Here is a 17451-nt window from a genome sequence, read left to right as displayed (position 1 = left end):
ACTTACGACTATCTTAACGCCCCGGGCTCCCGAAAATCTAGGCCCCGGGCTCCATTACTCAAAGCGATCGTAGCGCTACGACTGTCGTATGTTAAAGTATGGGAGTTACGATCTTCTTAAAGCTACGCTCGTTTTGTGGAACGGATCGTGGTCTCGTATTGTTACGAAATCATCCCGTAAGTAGCACCTGTTTAATACTTCAAATTGTTATCTATCTGGAGCATTGCAACACAAGATAGCAGTAAACAACATACGACATTGGAAACATGCAGATAGCAGTGTGGGTAGCTCTTTGTGGAATTATAGCAACCTGCCTCGGGTCTCCATTGACGACCCTCGATCCCGATACTACCTGTTACTATGGAAGCAAGGCCTTCGCCATCGGGGATACGTTCATGAAGAGCGCGTGTCAGCCTTGTGTGTGTGCTGAAGGTCGCTCAGTCAACTGTGTGTACATCACCTGTGCACCGACACATTGTGTCAACCCAACTTACCTGTCTACCCAGTGCTGTCGGGAGTGCCCAGATGGTAAGATTTGTTGTACTAACACAGTAAGCGAGTTAGTGAATATGGATGAGTGATTGAGGGGGTTCCGGGCCATTGATCCAGGGGTTGGCGAGCCCTGTAGCTACGGAGGATGTTGGAGCAGGAGCAGGAATTGCAGTTGACCTCGTCCGGATTCCACGTCCAAAGTTAGGTATTTTGAGAATGGCATAAGCGAGAGCGGACAGATGTTATGGCAGTCAGTGAATGAGTTGTTTTATGGCGTTTTTATCAAAATTTCAGCAATGTCACACCGGAGGACACCAGAAATGGGCTTCACACATTATACCCACATGGAATCCCTTTTCGGCGTGACAAGCGAACGCTTTGACCACTAAACTATATATTCCCGGTATGGAAGATGTACGGAGTGAGTTAGAACGTATACCTTTACGTCGTTTTCATAAATGTTTGGAGCAATATTACGGCGTGGGATACCAGAAATGGGATACATAGTACACATCTGAGGATTTGAACCCGGGTCTTTGGCATGACTGGTGAACACTTTGACCACTATCCCACCGCAACTCATACAGTACAAACATTACGTTTGATGCAGTTCCCAATTTTGTCTTGTGCCCTCTGTTCCCAGATTCTTTTCAGGTGAACAATTGACCTGCCTGAGCGCAGAATCAAAACGTGTTCGTCGCTTCTATTTACAGGCCTTAACTGTCAACATGGTGACAAGATCATCAAGGAGGGGGAGGTGTACACGGACGGGGGTGTGACCTGTCGGTGTCAGTTCGTCCCCCAGCAGTACGGCCCCGCCTACCGAGCTGTCTGTAACAGCACCCACATCTAAAGTACAGCACGCACTGATGACAATAAAGTAGAGGATGCCATGATGTCGATGTTTACTGTTTTGCTGTAACTTTGGGACTTGTTATATGTTGATTACCAAGGTCATCCACCATCCTCCGTAGCTGGTTTTGAAAAGTGTTTTTATAATGCTAAAATATTATGGGGTGGTGTGTGTGTGTGTTTTGCAGGGGTGCGCAAGCCACCCTACCCAACCCCCCTGTGCACCCCTCCTGTCTCAAAAAGCTGTATCCGCCCCTTCCAGCGTCTTGTGAACTGAAGACCACAGGCCCATAGTACAAGTATATACTATTTTCATCAGCAGAGTGGATCTCTCTTCATAATAGCATGATAAATAAACTGAGCAATATTTTCAATATTATACGGTTAGCAGTTGACAATAGCTGGAAAAATATGTGTTTTGACTGCTTTGTCGTAAAACAACTGGGTATGTATTTGCTTCTAATGTTATTATAATGACCGCAAATTAGCAGACCATGGTATTCGTCTACCAGGACATTTAATTTACAATATTTGCACAGAGCAAGTTTGTTACGAAATATATAACACCTTAAATCATAGTAAACTGAACGTAACTGGAATAAGGCTATATTTACTCTATTAATACTAGTATTGATATACAGTATTGATATGGTTCAAATGAAGTTTTCTTGAACCGAGAACACATGTTCCGGTAATGTTTTCAGACTGTGTCGTTCCGGTAATGTTTCAGTGGTGCCGTTCCGGAAATTGTTTCAGTGGTGTCGTTACGGTAATGTTTCAGTTTCAATGTTTCAGTGGTGTCGTTCGGTAAGGTTTCAGTGGTGTCGTTACGGTAATGTTTCAGTGGTGTCGTTACGGTAATGTTTCAGTGGTGTCGTTCCGGTAATGTTTCAGTGTTTTCTGTTTCAATTTCTGATGGAGCGCCAAAAAACCCAATCAGATTTAATCAGAATTGAAAGTTGGATGTTTTTCTTTGTTACATCGTTAACAAATTAGGTGATTTGGCGTCCTTCACTGATAGGTATGATCAAAGTTTTGCAGAATGCTTAAGAACAAATGGCAGATAATTTGTCATAACGTCATTATCATTTGTGTGGACAGCTCCTTCTTCTACGCCACAGTATATCTTGCGCATCTCGTTGTAGTGGAAGTACAGGACTGTCAAAGTACAACAGGGGCGGTGGGGTAGCCTAGTGGTTAAAGCGTTCGCTCGTGACGCCGAAAACCCGGGTTCGATTCCCCACATGGGTTCAATATGTGAAGCCCATTTCTGGTGTTGCTGGAATATTGCTACAAGCGGCATAAAACTAAACTCACTCACTCACTCCAAGTACAACATGTGGGTATTTCTTACTCACTAGTTCCTAAGCAACTGTTAAATTGCTTTCCTTCTTCAGGAGTTTTTAATAAAGAAAATTTATGAAATGTTGCGGGATATCCCACAGAAAAGTAATTATGCCTCAAACCGGTTGTCCATGGCGATAAGAACAGACACAAAAAGTGTTTTTAAAAATATATTTTCTGATGAACTGCAGCCGAAGAAGAAACTTGGCCTTATGCCCATCCTAATATAGTTTCCTTTCCGTTACGGCACAAATATAAAATTAACTTAATAAAGTAAAATGTGTAGCATTGGATGAAAGAATTTACATAATCACCATCACCTTTAAAACAAATCTTCAACAGAATTGTATAAATTATCTATAAAAATACATTATTTTATCATGTCCATTATATCTGATGTGTGCAATCAGCTGTAACTGACGTTTGACATCAATGTCGCGAATACACGTTTTAACACCATAGGGATTTCGTGTAATGCAGGTGTCGTCTAAGGTGCCACAATCAGCTGTGCAGAGTTACGTCCCTTGGGCACGCCAGGAGCATAAACGTGGGTTCGAATCCCGGGTTTCATCATGGGTTAAACGTCTGAGACCTGCATCATCTCACCTCGCTGGGATGTTGCGGGAATACTGTTCAAGGCGGCGTCAAACTCACTCACTAACTCAATCTTACAGCCAGAATACTCAGAATTCTTTGGGTTGCTGGATGTTGTTTGGACAAAATGTGCATTGTGTTTGTTTTTGTCGTATCATAGTGATCCCACATTGTCGGGTGTGAATGAATGTTTCAATAACATAAAGGGATGAGTGAGGCAGGTTTTACGCCGCTGTGAGCAATATTCCAGTAATATCACAGCAGGGGACACCAAAAATGGGCTTCACACAATGTACCCATTTGGGGAATCGAACCCGGGTATTCAGCGTAACGAATGGACAATTTAACCACAATGCAATCTCATAGTGTTGATCACTGGATTGTCTGGTTCAGCCTCGTGTATTTACAGACCGCCGCCATATAGCTTGAATACTGCTGGGTGCGACGTAAAACAACAAACATGGAATAACATTTCTGGTATGTTTCGTCAGACAAGGGCGTGTCAGTGTGCGAAAGCAGCTCCCGGTAGCCTGTATTGGGCCAGTAGATATCTAAGTCACTGAGGGCGTGTGATTCAGTGTGCGAAATAGCCACTGGCCCGGTAGCCTGTGGCTAGTAAAAATCTAGTCGGGCCAGTAGATATTTAAGTCACTGGCCTGACTGGCTAGTGAATTTTGATGGGGTCAATTTTTGAACATATCACTCTCTCCCGCTTGTTATGTTACAATGCACTTTTAAATCATGCAAGATTATGGCCTGATAAATGATGGTATTTTAACTTTTTGTAATCTTTGGCTTGGTTTCTACATTCAAGTTTCGGGCTACCGAATTATTTTGTGGACTAGTAACTTTCAGGCATAGCTTGCCCGACTGATAAGCGAAATTTGGCAACTATTTCGCACACTGGCGTGATTTCTTTTGTCCAGTAGTTTAATTGACGAGGAAGATTGTTTGGTACCATCTTCACCAATCTTACATTACTGATGGCATAATATAGACACACTGTTGAGACCGATTATCCGACATGACAACTCGCTCATACATTATAAGTTGTTCACTGGTCTCGAGGGGACATAAGCTGATGTACCCTCGATGTTTGTTTATGTTCCCTGAGCCCGAAACATCTAGGGTTCATCAACCCATGGGCCCCGAGGGACCAGTGAACAACGTATGTGTCTTACCTCGATGGTAATTCTGAACTGTTTGAAGCACGGATTCAATGATGATAGTATGGAGTACCAGACGACAAGACAAGAAAACTTCGCTTGTAAGCTAATTCAGAGTTATCTCCATCGATTTGCATTCAGAAACATCGGTAATTTCCGTACATCATACGTGATTCAATGTTTTTGCGAGGTAAAGAACTGCTACTACGAAGTGTATTAAATGAGTTCGGCATTCCAGTTAATGGTACACAGAAAAATGTTACTTGATTAACTTTTAAAAGCAGGGTAATCATGAAAAATAATAGAAGAGCGCTCAGCCAATCAGAAAACGACATTAATGTGTGAGGCAAGATAATTTAGACAGACCCGGCAGGAATCACGCATACACAGCAACCACGGCGTCGGGACCGGGTAGTTGCTTATTGCATTTACACTCGGTGTGGGCGTCGGGTTTGTACAAATCCCCCTCCTTGATGATGTGATCGCCGTACTTGCAATTCCTTCCTGCAACATCAACACAGACAGACTGGCTTACTGGACTCTACATTCATGGCCATGTCCATGGAATAATCGGATAATAGGCCCTACCGGTTTGTGGTAGGATGGGTTGACGAGGTTTAAGGTAACTTTATTGTTGAGAATAAAAAAAATAAACCTGTTCGAGCGTTGAAGTCTCAAATGGCGTCATGTTAAGTTAAACTTCGTTTGTAACGAACTGACGGATATAACGAACTGCTGTGTGGTCCAGGTCACTTGTATATTTTAGTCGAAAAATGTATTATATATCCAGCAATGGTTATAACAAACTAAAATTGCTGGTCGGATATAACCGAACAAGCTCTCACAACATTCAAGACAAAAGCAAAGCTTTCAAAAAGAACTGAAGGTCGATTCCATTAGTGACAAATATATTGATGACCGATGTTTTTTTCACTATTTTGACTTGTACTTAATTTTTGAGTGTTTTCGTAGGTGAACAGTTGGTTTGTCCTTACATATGTTGTGGCGGGTGTCACAGTGGAGCAGATTACACTCTCCCATCCGGGGCCCCTGGTGGTACAACTATCTGAGTTGTGCATATGTGTATTAATACCTTTTGGTCAAGTCAAACAGCACTGCAACGGTTTCTGAACAGGGTTGCCTCAGGGAAAAAAGAAACAGTCAATCTGCAGGCAAACCATGCTGCCTTTTTGTTCGAAATAGCAGGGCCTGCAGGGAGATGAGGTGAGGTGAAATTGGGTTTAACGTCGTGCTTGGGAATATTTCGCTCATATGACGACGTGCATGCATGTGTATGTGTATGTGCGGCTGCTTGTACTAGCCCAGACTGAAGCTGGTTTTATAGTGCTAGCTCACTGAGATACCATGCCGCAGTGAAGCATGAATACCCCACTCAGACACATCATACTGAGTCCGAGCCGACCAGTCCTTGTTGTACCCATTAATGCCGAGCGCCAGGCAGGGACCAACAAGTACCATATTTTAACGTCTTTTGGTATGACGCGGTCGGGGATGGAACCAGCGACCTTCCGCTCTCCGGGCGGCCTGCAGGGATCGTCTACGAGTCAATCGCAAGTTGCAAGCAAAGAGCAAAGTGTATCATGACAACCAGACTTAATGTAGTAATGACCCACACTGCTGGCACACATCTAAGTCTCCTTGGAAATCATTATGATATCTTTCATTTGACAGGTGACAGTTTATAGAAACGGCAACCCGAAAGCCGAACTACTACATTTAAAAAACCCAACAATTCCATTAAAGCACAGCAGTTAACTCTTTACAAGTTTGGCTCCCGAACCAGGTGTTTTAAAATAACTCCCCAGTACTAGGAACGCCTGGTTACATACATGGTACTTCTAACTAAGACTGACTGACTGACTGAGTTTGGTTTGTACGCCACTTTTAGCAATATTCCAGCAACATCACGGCGGGGGACACCAGAAATGGGCTTCGCACATTGTACCCATGTGGGGATTCGAACCCGGGTCTTCGGCGTGACGAGCCAACGCTTTAACCACTAGGCTACCCCACCGCCCATTCTAACTAAGAGCCTGTTATCATAGGAATATGTAATTTCAGCAATGTAGGCGCGGATAACGATGGTTTGTCTTGAATGTCTTTGTGAAATTGTATGGAATTATTTGACAAAAAATGGTTTTCGTCATGAACATTATGATTAACTGTATCGAAAAATATCTGCATTATCTCCAGTCATCATGTTAGTAGTTTTAGTCACCGTTTTACACCTCGTGTTAAGTGTAAAAAGATATTTGAACAGAAATGTTTGCATAAATACCGTTTGGACAAATGTAACAGCAGTGTCCCAGTTCTAAAACAGGATCGACACACAGATTCGGGAACGGGCAGTCAATCTGCAGGCAAACAATGCTGCCACTTTGCGTGCACTCACAGGGCCTGCAGTAACTTCCCGTCTTTTCTCTAACCATGTACGAGGGGCGATCAAACAGTATGTAGAGTCACCAAGAAAACGATACAAATGCATGATTCTGTTATATTTTATTTTTCTACATATTATCTGTCAAGCTCAAGCAATTTGGTTTTGCTATGTTCCAGTCTTACGATTCCCATTTTGTTTTACCTTTTTATTTTGGTACCCTCAAAAAACGCAAAATCTACAATAAATGCAGCAAAAACTTCCGGAAACAAAATATGCAAGAAATATTTTGTGTGTTTGAGATTGATAGAAGTCTCCTAGAATTACACTTAGATATTAAAGTTCATAAAAAAGCAATTTGAAATTACAGTGAGTGAGTGAGTTAACATTTAACGTCACATCGGCAATATTGCAGCCATATCGTGACGAAAACAAGCCATACAATAAAAAGTAGAAACATTTTGATTAAAACCTGTCGACGATGAACAGTAAAAAGTCTAGAGAATCACAGTTATAAATATAAAACTAGCGCAAAGTTAAAATATTCCAATTAAAGAAGACAATACAATATAAAATACGGGCTATAGATCGCCAACAACTGAAGGCAGATCACCATACTAAGGCCCATGGGTTGAAATTACAGTCGCTTGTTAAAGTGACTCCCCCTTTCATGTTGACTGAAAGAGCTTGTTTTGGAGACAGTTCCCATCCCCTTTCAGATGACGTAATCATAAGGACATAACTTATTCTAATGTTTTCACTTATCCATACATGATGCCAAGGGTTCAAACTAAACACTGAATGGTCACACAATTTTCAGCTCACAATATATTGTAAACAGTACCAGCTTAAATATCTGGACACAATGTCTTAGGAAGATTGAAATGGTTGGGTCCTTAAAAAACAGCCCAAATTAAGCGATCCAAATCTTTGGCTGTTGATTATGACGGGAAGTCATCCAATACTATAATGAACATATTTTATATGATATACTCTGAGGGCATACATTATCCAAGAGGTACCAAATGACAGATCGTTTTTCATTTTCTGCAGTTTTGTTGGAAATAGTATACCCCAATGTGTTGTGATGACTAATATCTCGTTAACCACATTACCCACATATGTGAAATTTTGGATATGACTTTGATAAAGGTTCCTTCAAATGAAAAGGAAGCTTTTCAAACATTGGGACATCGAAAATACAGTTAGTCTACGTACTTTTTGATCGATCCATGTACACGCATTTGCCAACTGCAGCTGCAACCACCGGAAGTGATGCAGACTCGGAGTAGACAACAAGAGCCAGGAATATGGCAGACGACACGACTGTTTGGATCATTCTTAACGAGATGTCGGCGATAATGTTGAGACGCTACATTTATAGTAGGTTGCCTTATCTGCAGGAAAATTTTGTTTCCGTTTGTTCGGTCAGATAATCTGAATTCGGTGAAACCACCATGGTACTGAAAGTGTTAGCACCCACGGGGAGATGGATAATTCATTCTCCTTCGCACCAATGGTCATGCGCCATTTAATACACCCCAGCATCCCTAGCTACATCCGGCTCCGTACACCGACACACATTCACCTATACTGCACAGAGTAATCGGTATGGTAAACAAGAGAACGATTACGTCGCCATCGCTGGAATAACGCCCCACATCATTAGATTCCCACACACAGGGGCTTGTGACGATGATAAATTAGCATCGAGGTATATATGGTCACTTGCGGGTTCTTAGAAAGATAATAGAGGCAACGAACAACATAAATCCTCCAGGGAGGTCAGACTCTCAGAAGTAGCAGAAGTTATGAAACTTATCGGTTGCTCTAAACCAACATGTGGTGAGGAAAATCCGATCCCTGCTTTTGGAACATATTGATATCTTGCTACCTACAGTGACGAGAAAAAATCAATTAAAGTTTGGAAGCAGGAAGCTTTCCAGAATGTTTTAAGGCAGCTGTTGTGAAACCTTTGCTCAAGAAGGCCAATCTTGACAAAAACAAACTCTCGAACTGCAGGCCTGTTTCAAACCTGCCCTATATACTAGTATCTAAACTGTTGGAGAAATGTCGCATTGTAGAGCGCATGAACAATCTTCTTGAGCCTAAGTTTCAGTCAGCATATCGTGTTGGCCACAGCACGGAGACAGCTTTGTTCAGAGTTGTCAGCGACCTTCAGCAAACAGTAGAGCAAGGTGAACTGGGTGTTGTAGCTCTATTGGATTTGACAGCGGCCTTTGACATTGTGAACCGCACTACACTTCTCTGTTGTCTCCAGTCAGATTGTTGTATCACTGGATGTGCTCACAACTGGATTACCTCCTATCTATCAGGAGGTGAGGTGAGGTGAAATTGGGTTTACGTCGTGCTCGAGAATATTTGGCTCATATGACGACGTGCATGCGTGTGTATGTGTATGTGCGGCTGCTTGTACTAGCCCAGACTTAAGCTGGTTTTATAGTGCTAGCCCACTGAGATACCATACCGCAGTGAAGCATGAATACCCCACTCAGACACATTATACTGACTCCGAGCCGACCAGTCCTTGTTGTACCCATTAATGCCGAGTGCCAGGCAGGGACCAACAAGTACCATATTTTAACGTCTTTTGGTATGACGCGGTCGGGAATCGAACCTATCTATCAGGAAGACAACAGGCTGTTGCGATTGATCATATCAAAAACTGAAGAAACTGTATAAATAAGATCTTCTCCAGACACCTAGATGGAAGCTCAAAGTTTTCGGACAATTTTCTTTCAAAATTCTGCGCTACTCTCTCGAATGCTCTGCCTACTGACATTAGAACTTGCCGTTCTTTGCTGAGTTTCAAAGCCAGTTTGAAAACACATCTCTTAATTTTGTTTATCCAGATTGACATTATAAGTTGTAGCATTGTGATAAGGGGTATACGGGGTTTTATGTGTCCTGTGTTAAACCTAACGAGGGACGCACAAAACCCCGTATACCCCGAATCATAATGCTCCAACGAATTTATCTTACAGGATATTTTAATCTCTCATTATGTAAATATAACATTAAAACAAACTGAAATTCAATCATATGTTTTACTAACATGGTACTGACTACTCTATCCGAACCACTGGTTCACTGAATGCCGTGGATGCATGCTTTTTCCATGGGGCGAGGTATAACTGATTTATTCTCCTTCGCAAAGATTTATACGCCGTTTGGACGATATAACCAGAGATGGACGTTCCTTCACATGAGGTAGGATAATTCATCTTTGCCATGTACAGCGCGCTTTGAGCATATGACTTATGGATAATGCACTATAGAAATGCTCATTTATTATTATTATGTTTTACAGATTAAAGATGAAAATGCAGAAGAGAGGGTTCGGGTTATCCTGGCGCAGTCAGGCTGGTAAGGCTCATCATCAGCTCAGGGCCCTCGCCCCCTCTACACGCAGCACAGACAGCAAATAGGACTTCTCCTAGTCGAACCCACCAAGAACTTTCCGGAGAATATGAAGGCTCCCCAACACTGCAGCCTTCTGCATTACCCAGAGTGTCAGAACCCGGGCACTCTCCTGATCTCCGCCAAGAGATCAGGAGTTACCAAACCAAGAGCACCGAAAAAGGTACTTGGGATGCAAGCGAGACATTTCACAGGCGAAGTCCGCATATTTATCATGCTTTTCCTGAATCTTGCCAGTCACATTGCTGTCAAAAGGGACAGAAAAATCAATGATATATATAAATTTATTGGCTTTATCTAAAAGGACAGGATATGGTTTGTTGGCAGGGATTCTTCTGAGGCTGTATATGGGCCTATTCCACAGAAGTTTGAAAGCATCATTTTCCATGACGCCCTGGACATGTTCAGGGTCGTACCATGGATGGACCTCGGAGTCAAAGCCACAGACACGGCGGAGACGGTAGTAAAAAAGCAACGAGCCATGCCATCATGTCGTTTAAGATATGCTGTTTGTGCCAAAGAAGGGCATCCACTGACAAGGTGTTGGCCAGTCTCTGTGAATTCATTGCAAAGTCGACATTTCATGTTAATAGTCTCTTTAAGAATCACATTTAGGCGATTACGAGTGGGAAGTGACTGGTCCTGAGCAGCAAAAAGGAAGCCCTCAGTTTCACATTTAAGACCAGCCGACTTCATCCAGGCGAAGGAGTCGGCGGGATTGCTATTCTGTTCCACACACTGCATGTACACACGATGCAATGGCTTCTCAGAAAGCTTCTCCACAAAAGACCGACTCTGGGCAGACTTGGTGAAGGACTTCACCTGGTTTACTCCCATCGCTGTACCGTCCAGCAGTACATCGCCATCAGCAAAGTCAACCTCAAATTTCAGATTCTGTCCAACAACCTTGGCACGCTTAAAATAGCTGTGGAATTCCTTGCTTTCATCATGAGTCTTCACATGCATCACCAGAGGATCATCCGATAAATAAATATGTGCAAAAGTACACAATAAAATTCTGTCATGAAGAGCCTCCACATTAATCAAACCCCGACCTCCAATTGATTGGCATATATACACGGTTAAGAGAGGAACGAGGGTGGTGGGCTCTGTTATCAGACATGATCCTTCTGGTCAGGCGGTCAAGACTCTGGATGTCTTGTTTCGTCCAATCAACTACTCCAAAGGAATAAGAGAGGACTGGCACAGCAAAAGTATTGGTGGCTTTGACCTTGTTTCGAGCATTTAGCTCTGAGCTCCAGATTTTCTTTAAACGAGATTTGTACTCGGCCCGAAGTTTGTCTTGAATCTGGGCATTCTGGAGCTTTATCTCGAACTTGTATTCCAAGATAGGTGTAGGCCTGATCTTCCACAAGATGCTAAATAACTCCTCCCCTTGTAACTTGGACCGATCCATCATTAGTTACCTTGCCACGTTTCAAATGAAGAGTATTACATTTGTTGAGACCAAATGTCATGCCAATATCATTCGAAAAGGACTCGACAAGGAGAACCTGCTCTTTCAAATTGGTATCTCCTTTGGCAAGGAGCTCGATATCATCCATGTAAAGGAGATGAGTAAGAGGTGTTGGGATCTGTGCTGAGGAGGTCCGGGATGGTAACCCTCCTCTTTATTGAGCAGAAAGCTCAAAGGATTTAAAGACAGACAAAAAGCAAAGGACTAAAGGAATCCCCCTGAAATATTCCCCTTCTGATTGGAATAGATTCCGAAGTCTGCACCTGCCCCAGCGAGTACATCTCAAGTTGAGTCGACCAGCAACTCATTAAAGACTTGAGTAAATCAAGTAGTCGCTGAGGGAGGTCAATACAATGAAGAGACTTCAGAATCCATTCGTGAGGGACAGAGTCATATGCTTTTCTGTAGTCAATCCAGCACATGGAGAGGTTGCGGTGATATGTTTTAGCCTCTTCCAAAATCATTTTCTGTACAAGAAGTTGATCCTTGCACCCCCAACATCCCTTTCTTGCTCCCTTCTGCTCTCTGTAAATTATATCATTGGAAGAGCAGTAAGATGACACGAGGCCTGTCAAACACCCTGTGAATATTTTGTATTGTGTATTCAAACATGTGATAGGGCGGAAGTTTTTGGGATCAGTCAAGTCTCCTTTCTTGGGGAGAAGTATTGTGCGACCTTTGCAGAACCATGGATGAACATCACCTGTGTCCACAAGAGAATTGAAACAGTGTAGTAATGGTGTTTGGACACAGGAAACAGTTTCAATACCGATTTCGAATGCCATCAGGCCTTGGAGCTGTATTTGATTTGGACTTTTTTATAACACTTTTCAGGCAATCTGGTGAGATGTAACAGACAAACGACCTAGTTACCTTCTCATGCATTGCATGGTCATAATCACGGACCCATGGTGCCTCAAGGTTACAGTTGCCTGGTACAGACCACAACTGTTTCCAGAACCTTTCATTGGCATCCATGGGAGGCCGTTTATCATGTTCACCATCACCCTTTGCTTTCAGTTGCCTGTAGAAGTGCTTTTCATTGTTTCTAAACAGTTTATTTTGTTTGATGAATTTATTTTTCTTCTCCCATTTTTTCTTTCTTTCAGTCCAAACCTTTACTTTTTCCTTAAGGGAATCGACAATTTGGAGAAGTATCTTTTCTTTTGTTGTTTTATATTTCAGTTTTAATTTTCTCCAAATTGCCTTTTGTCTTTTTGACATTGGACTGCCTGATGATCTTAACTCCAGGCACAGCTCTATCCAGGAAATGTATTTTCTAGTTTCCGTTAGTTTTACTTGAAACCGGTTTTTCTTTTGGAAACTGTGTGAAGTTCCTCCAAGGTTCGAGCGGCAGCATAGACACAACAATTAACTTCATGTAATGAACAGTCCGATGAAAGTTTCATAGAAATAATATCATTTAATAAATTAATTTCATTTTGCGGAAAAGATTCATTTGTTTGTTTAATAGGCCTCCGATTTTCTAAAGGTATGCCAGATATTTCATCATAAATAGAATGAAACAAAATATACACAGGATTTTCAGAAAGATCTGCACCTGAGGAAGAGGAAGAGTGAGGGTCTGAAATTTCGGGGCCAATTGGCTCTATGCCGGAAGAGTTTCCATCAGCAAGAGGAAAGAGGTTGACACGGACGTCCATTCGGAGTTTTGGGTCTGCTGCCACTTGAGCATTCTGTTCATGCAAAGGTTCCTGACGGGCACCAGTTGTGGGTTGAACTGGCTCACGGGGCAAGAGATTTTTAAGTCGCCGGAATTGATCTCGGAGATTTTGCTCCGTCAGGTAAGCATACATGGGCATGGCATTGTCCCAATGCAGCTTCAACGACTTGCCATTGATACGTGGATTTTCAGGCCATCCTGTCGCTCTCGCACACTCAAGTAGTGTGGTTTTAAGGTGGTTTGACCAAGATATTCTTGGTCGGGTTCTGTGCCTTCCCCTGGGGCAAGTCCCATCTCCAGTATGGTTGGTTTCACTACCGGAGGAAGGCTGACTGGGCTGCGAAAGTGAATCTAAACTTTCCTTTTGGCTGTCTGTAACCCAGTGAAAAACCAGCTTCGGGGGGTCAGCCCTAACTGGGTGATGCACGTTTGGTTCAGGGAATATAATTCCCCTATCTAGGCCCACCACGGAGAGGCGTACATCATCAGGCCCCCATCATTATTATTATTATTATTATTATTATTATGGCACACACACATGAAGAGCCACTAGTTGAACCCGTAGACGCAACTATTGCTAGAGTGGAACAAACACAGGTGTTAACTGTTTTAGACACTCAGCGTCTTGTGAGATACTTGACTGAATCTTTCCAAGAGTGGAGTTCACCAAGCGATAAACGTCTGAGGCCTGCCTCATTTCACCTCGCTGGGATGTTAAGGGAATACTGTTCAAGGCGGCGTCAGACTCACTCACTAACTCAGTCTTACATCCAGAATACTCCCAGAGTTCCCGGTATTCTTTGTCGCTGGATGTTGTTTGGAAAATATATCCATTGTGTTTGGTATTGTCGAATCGTGCTACTCCCATACAATTTGGAATGAATCTTTAAATAACACAATGGAGTGAGTGAAGCAGGTTTTACGCCGCATTGAACAATATTCTAGCAATGTCTCAGGAGGGGACACCAGGAATGGAATCACGCAATGTACCCATGAGGGGAATCGAACTCAGGTAATCGGCGTACGACGAACGAACGCTTCAATCGCTAGGGTACATCACAAATGTATATCCCAGGATTGACTGGTCCAGCCTCTTTTATTTACAGATCGCCGTCATATATCTGGGATACTGCTATACTGGAGACACATTGTTATGACTGATTATCCGAGATGACAACTCGCTTATAGTTTAGAAGATTTATTTCTGAGGTATTAGAGACAGACTAGACCGACTTGATACACACAGCCTTCAGATCGTTGAAATCGAATATTTGCTTGTTGCATTTACACACGGTGTTTGCGTCAGGTTTGTACACGTCTCCCTCCTTGATGATGTGATCGCCGTACTTGCAGTTCATTCCTGCAACATCAACACAGACAGATTGGTTTACTGGACCCTACATGCATGGCCATGTCCATGGAATAATCGCAAGGCCCTACCGTTTTGGGGAGGATGGGTTGACGATGTTTAAGGTTTTATTAGTGTATAGAATAACAAAACCCTGTTTGGGCGTTGAAGCCTCAAATGGCGTAATTGGTAATGTTAACTTCGTTTGTGTCAAACTGATGGATATAGGAAACTGTTGTGTTATCCAGGTCACATACTGTATATATGCTGGGTATATCGAGCTACTGTTATAACGCAATGTGATAAAGAGCATATGGTGGAAAACAGATCCCTGACGAAGACACACTATATTTCTTACAATACTGGCGACACTGGCCTTCCTTCCTGGTGGGATCCACACACATGACCATGGCACAGTCCACTATCATACAAGAGATGGCATTTCCCCCTCCACACCTGCACGGCCGGCAGGGGTTATTACTAATGGCCTCGCCCGCATGATACGATTTTTTACCAATGACACAAAGATCGTTATTGTTTTCAATGGAAGCGCCGTCACTGGTCAACAGTGGAAGAAAGCAGATGGACAAACAGCATTGCTGCAATCTGTTGCCTGACTAACAGCCAGCAAGAAAAGAATTGGCGGCGTAGCCTAAATTAACGCAGATAAGATAAAGGAACGGTCTGAAGTAACATGTGACTTGAAGAAGTTCGTCGTTCGCTATTGTTGTTTAATGTGCACTTTGCTCAACAGTGCATTATATAGATCATGTCTATAAATGATAATTATATTCTCGAAAACGTATCAAGCGGTCATTGTATCTCATCTCTGAATTTGGAATGTTCCTTTTAGTTTTACTGATCATATGAATGAAGGATTAAACTACTAACATTTATATTCTACGTGTTGAGCGGATGTCAGTTGTGTGAGTTCCCATTTGATGGATTTGTAACGGATGCCACCGATGAGGAGAGGCATATTTAAATATTTCAAAGAGCGACCGACGAGTATAGTTCAGAAGTTGCCGAATCAAAATTACAACATGCAAGGCCCAAGCAAAGATTTCAAAATTTCACTGACAATAAGTGCAGGTCATTTCTATGTTTTATGCATCAGTGACATTTGTAATTCACTATTTTGACTTCTACTTAGTTTCGGAGTTTTCAGGTGAACAATTGGGTTTTCCTTGCATGTGTTGTGGCGGGTGTCACAGTGGAGCAGAATACACTCTCTCATCAGCGGGCACCTGGTGTTACCACAATTTGAATTATGTGTGAGAACAAATCTTCAAGCAAATATAATTCACATATCAGAGTAGTCCGTATTGCGAAACAGTAGGGTTAGGGTTTGTACATACAGTGACCAAAACGTTTATGTTCCATTTCTCAACAACGTTGACAAAAATAACAGCAGTTAATCGTATTTAAGTTCGTCTCATGTACTAGTCGCTGTCAAATAACTCCCCAAGAACAGTATCACGTGGTAATATATATGGTACTTTAACATAACAACTGTTGAATATTGGAAGATATAATTTCAGTTGACGACACAAAGATAGCCATGGATTGTCTGGAATGTCTTTTAAAAAAAAATCGTATGGAATGATTTGAGTTTAAACTATACGTGTGTCACGTTTCAGTAATAGACTAAACCACATTCAACATTGCATTTCAAGCTTTGTATATCGAAGGGGAGATAATTCTAGAAGCACATGGTCAGATAATGAACAGCTGGGGTGTCAGTACGTACGGTCCGGATATGGGATTGAAGAACCTTGAGCCGCCCACAGTGCAAGACAAATTATTTTTAAAAGGATAAACAATTTTTCAGCACTGCATTAAGTCATCTTAACGGTAATAATATCAGCTCTACGTGTCGACTTCAGGCCTGTAAAGTTATACATGATGTCTGAACAGAAATATATGTATAAATACCGTTTGGACAAGACGGACAGCAATTTCCCGGTTTCTGAACGGCGTCGACGCAGGGAGCGTACCTACAGTCAATCTGCAGGCAAGCCATGCGGCCGGTTTGCTCGCATAAGCAGGGCGTGCACGGATCGTCTGTCTTTTCACCAACCATGTAAGTCTTGTTTTGATACACGCATTTGTCAACTGCAGCTGCAACCACCGGAAGTGATGCAGACTCGGAGTACACAACAAGAGCCAGGAATATGGCAGACGACACGACTGTTCCGATCATTGTGAACGAGATGTGAGCAATAATGTTGAGACGTTCCATTTATAGTAGGTTGCCTTATCTACAGGAATATTTTGTTTCCATTTTTTGGTTAGATAATCTGAATTTGGTGAACTCATCGTCGTTCTGAAAGAACGATTACGTGACCTACTCTAGAGTAACGTCTCATCCCATGAGAATCCCACAGATAGGGGCTTGTGACGGTACACAAATAGCATCGAGGCATATATGGTAAATGGTGGGTTCTTAGAAAGATAATAAAGGCAACGGGGTGAACAGCAATAATCAGCCAGATCTACCCGCTGACAATGAGTGCATAGTTTTTCTTCAGATCGTGTTTCGAAATTGATTTGAAAACATGTTTTGAGTTTGGCACATAATGCACCTATGATATGGGTCACTTATGACAAAATTCCGTTGCATTTCTGTTGGCGTATCCGGCCATATGATTCAGC

General features: G+C 42.4%; 2 protein-coding genes across 2 annotated transcripts; one reads left to right on the top strand and one right to left on the bottom strand.

Annotated features, from left to right (window-relative positions):
- Positions 1-229: 229 nt before the first annotated feature.
- Positions 230-1387, top strand: LOC124269534 (von Willebrand factor C domain-containing protein 2-like). The gene is made up of 2 exons (XM_046704565.1): positions 230-528; positions 1206-1387. Exons 1-2 carry the CDS (start codon positions 267-269, stop codon positions 1343-1345), a joined length of 402 nt encoding a protein of 133 aa, XP_046560521.1. The 5' UTR covers positions 230-266; the 3' UTR covers positions 1346-1387.
- A 13247-nt stretch (positions 1388-14634) lies between these two features.
- LOC124269531 (von Willebrand factor C domain-containing protein 2-like) lies at positions 14635-17035 on the bottom strand. The gene is made up of 2 exons (XM_046704560.1): positions 16732-17035; positions 14635-14808 (listed from the first exon to the last, which is right to left on the bottom strand). Exons 1-2 carry the CDS (start codon positions 16997-16999, stop codon positions 14672-14674), a joined length of 405 nt encoding a protein of 134 aa, XP_046560516.1. The 5' UTR covers positions 17000-17035; the 3' UTR covers positions 14635-14671.
- Positions 17036-17451: the final 416 nt, after the last annotated feature.

Source organism: Haliotis rubra, unplaced genomic scaffold (assembly GCF_003918875.1).
Source record: "Haliotis rubra isolate DU_JTF1 unplaced genomic scaffold, ASM391887v1 Scf1452, whole genome shotgun sequence".
Lineage (NCBI taxonomy): Eukaryota > Metazoa > Mollusca > Gastropoda > Lepetellida > Haliotidae > Haliotis > Haliotis rubra.
The sequence above is the reverse complement of the archived record's forward strand: the minus strand, read 5'-3'. Positions and strand labels throughout refer to the sequence as shown.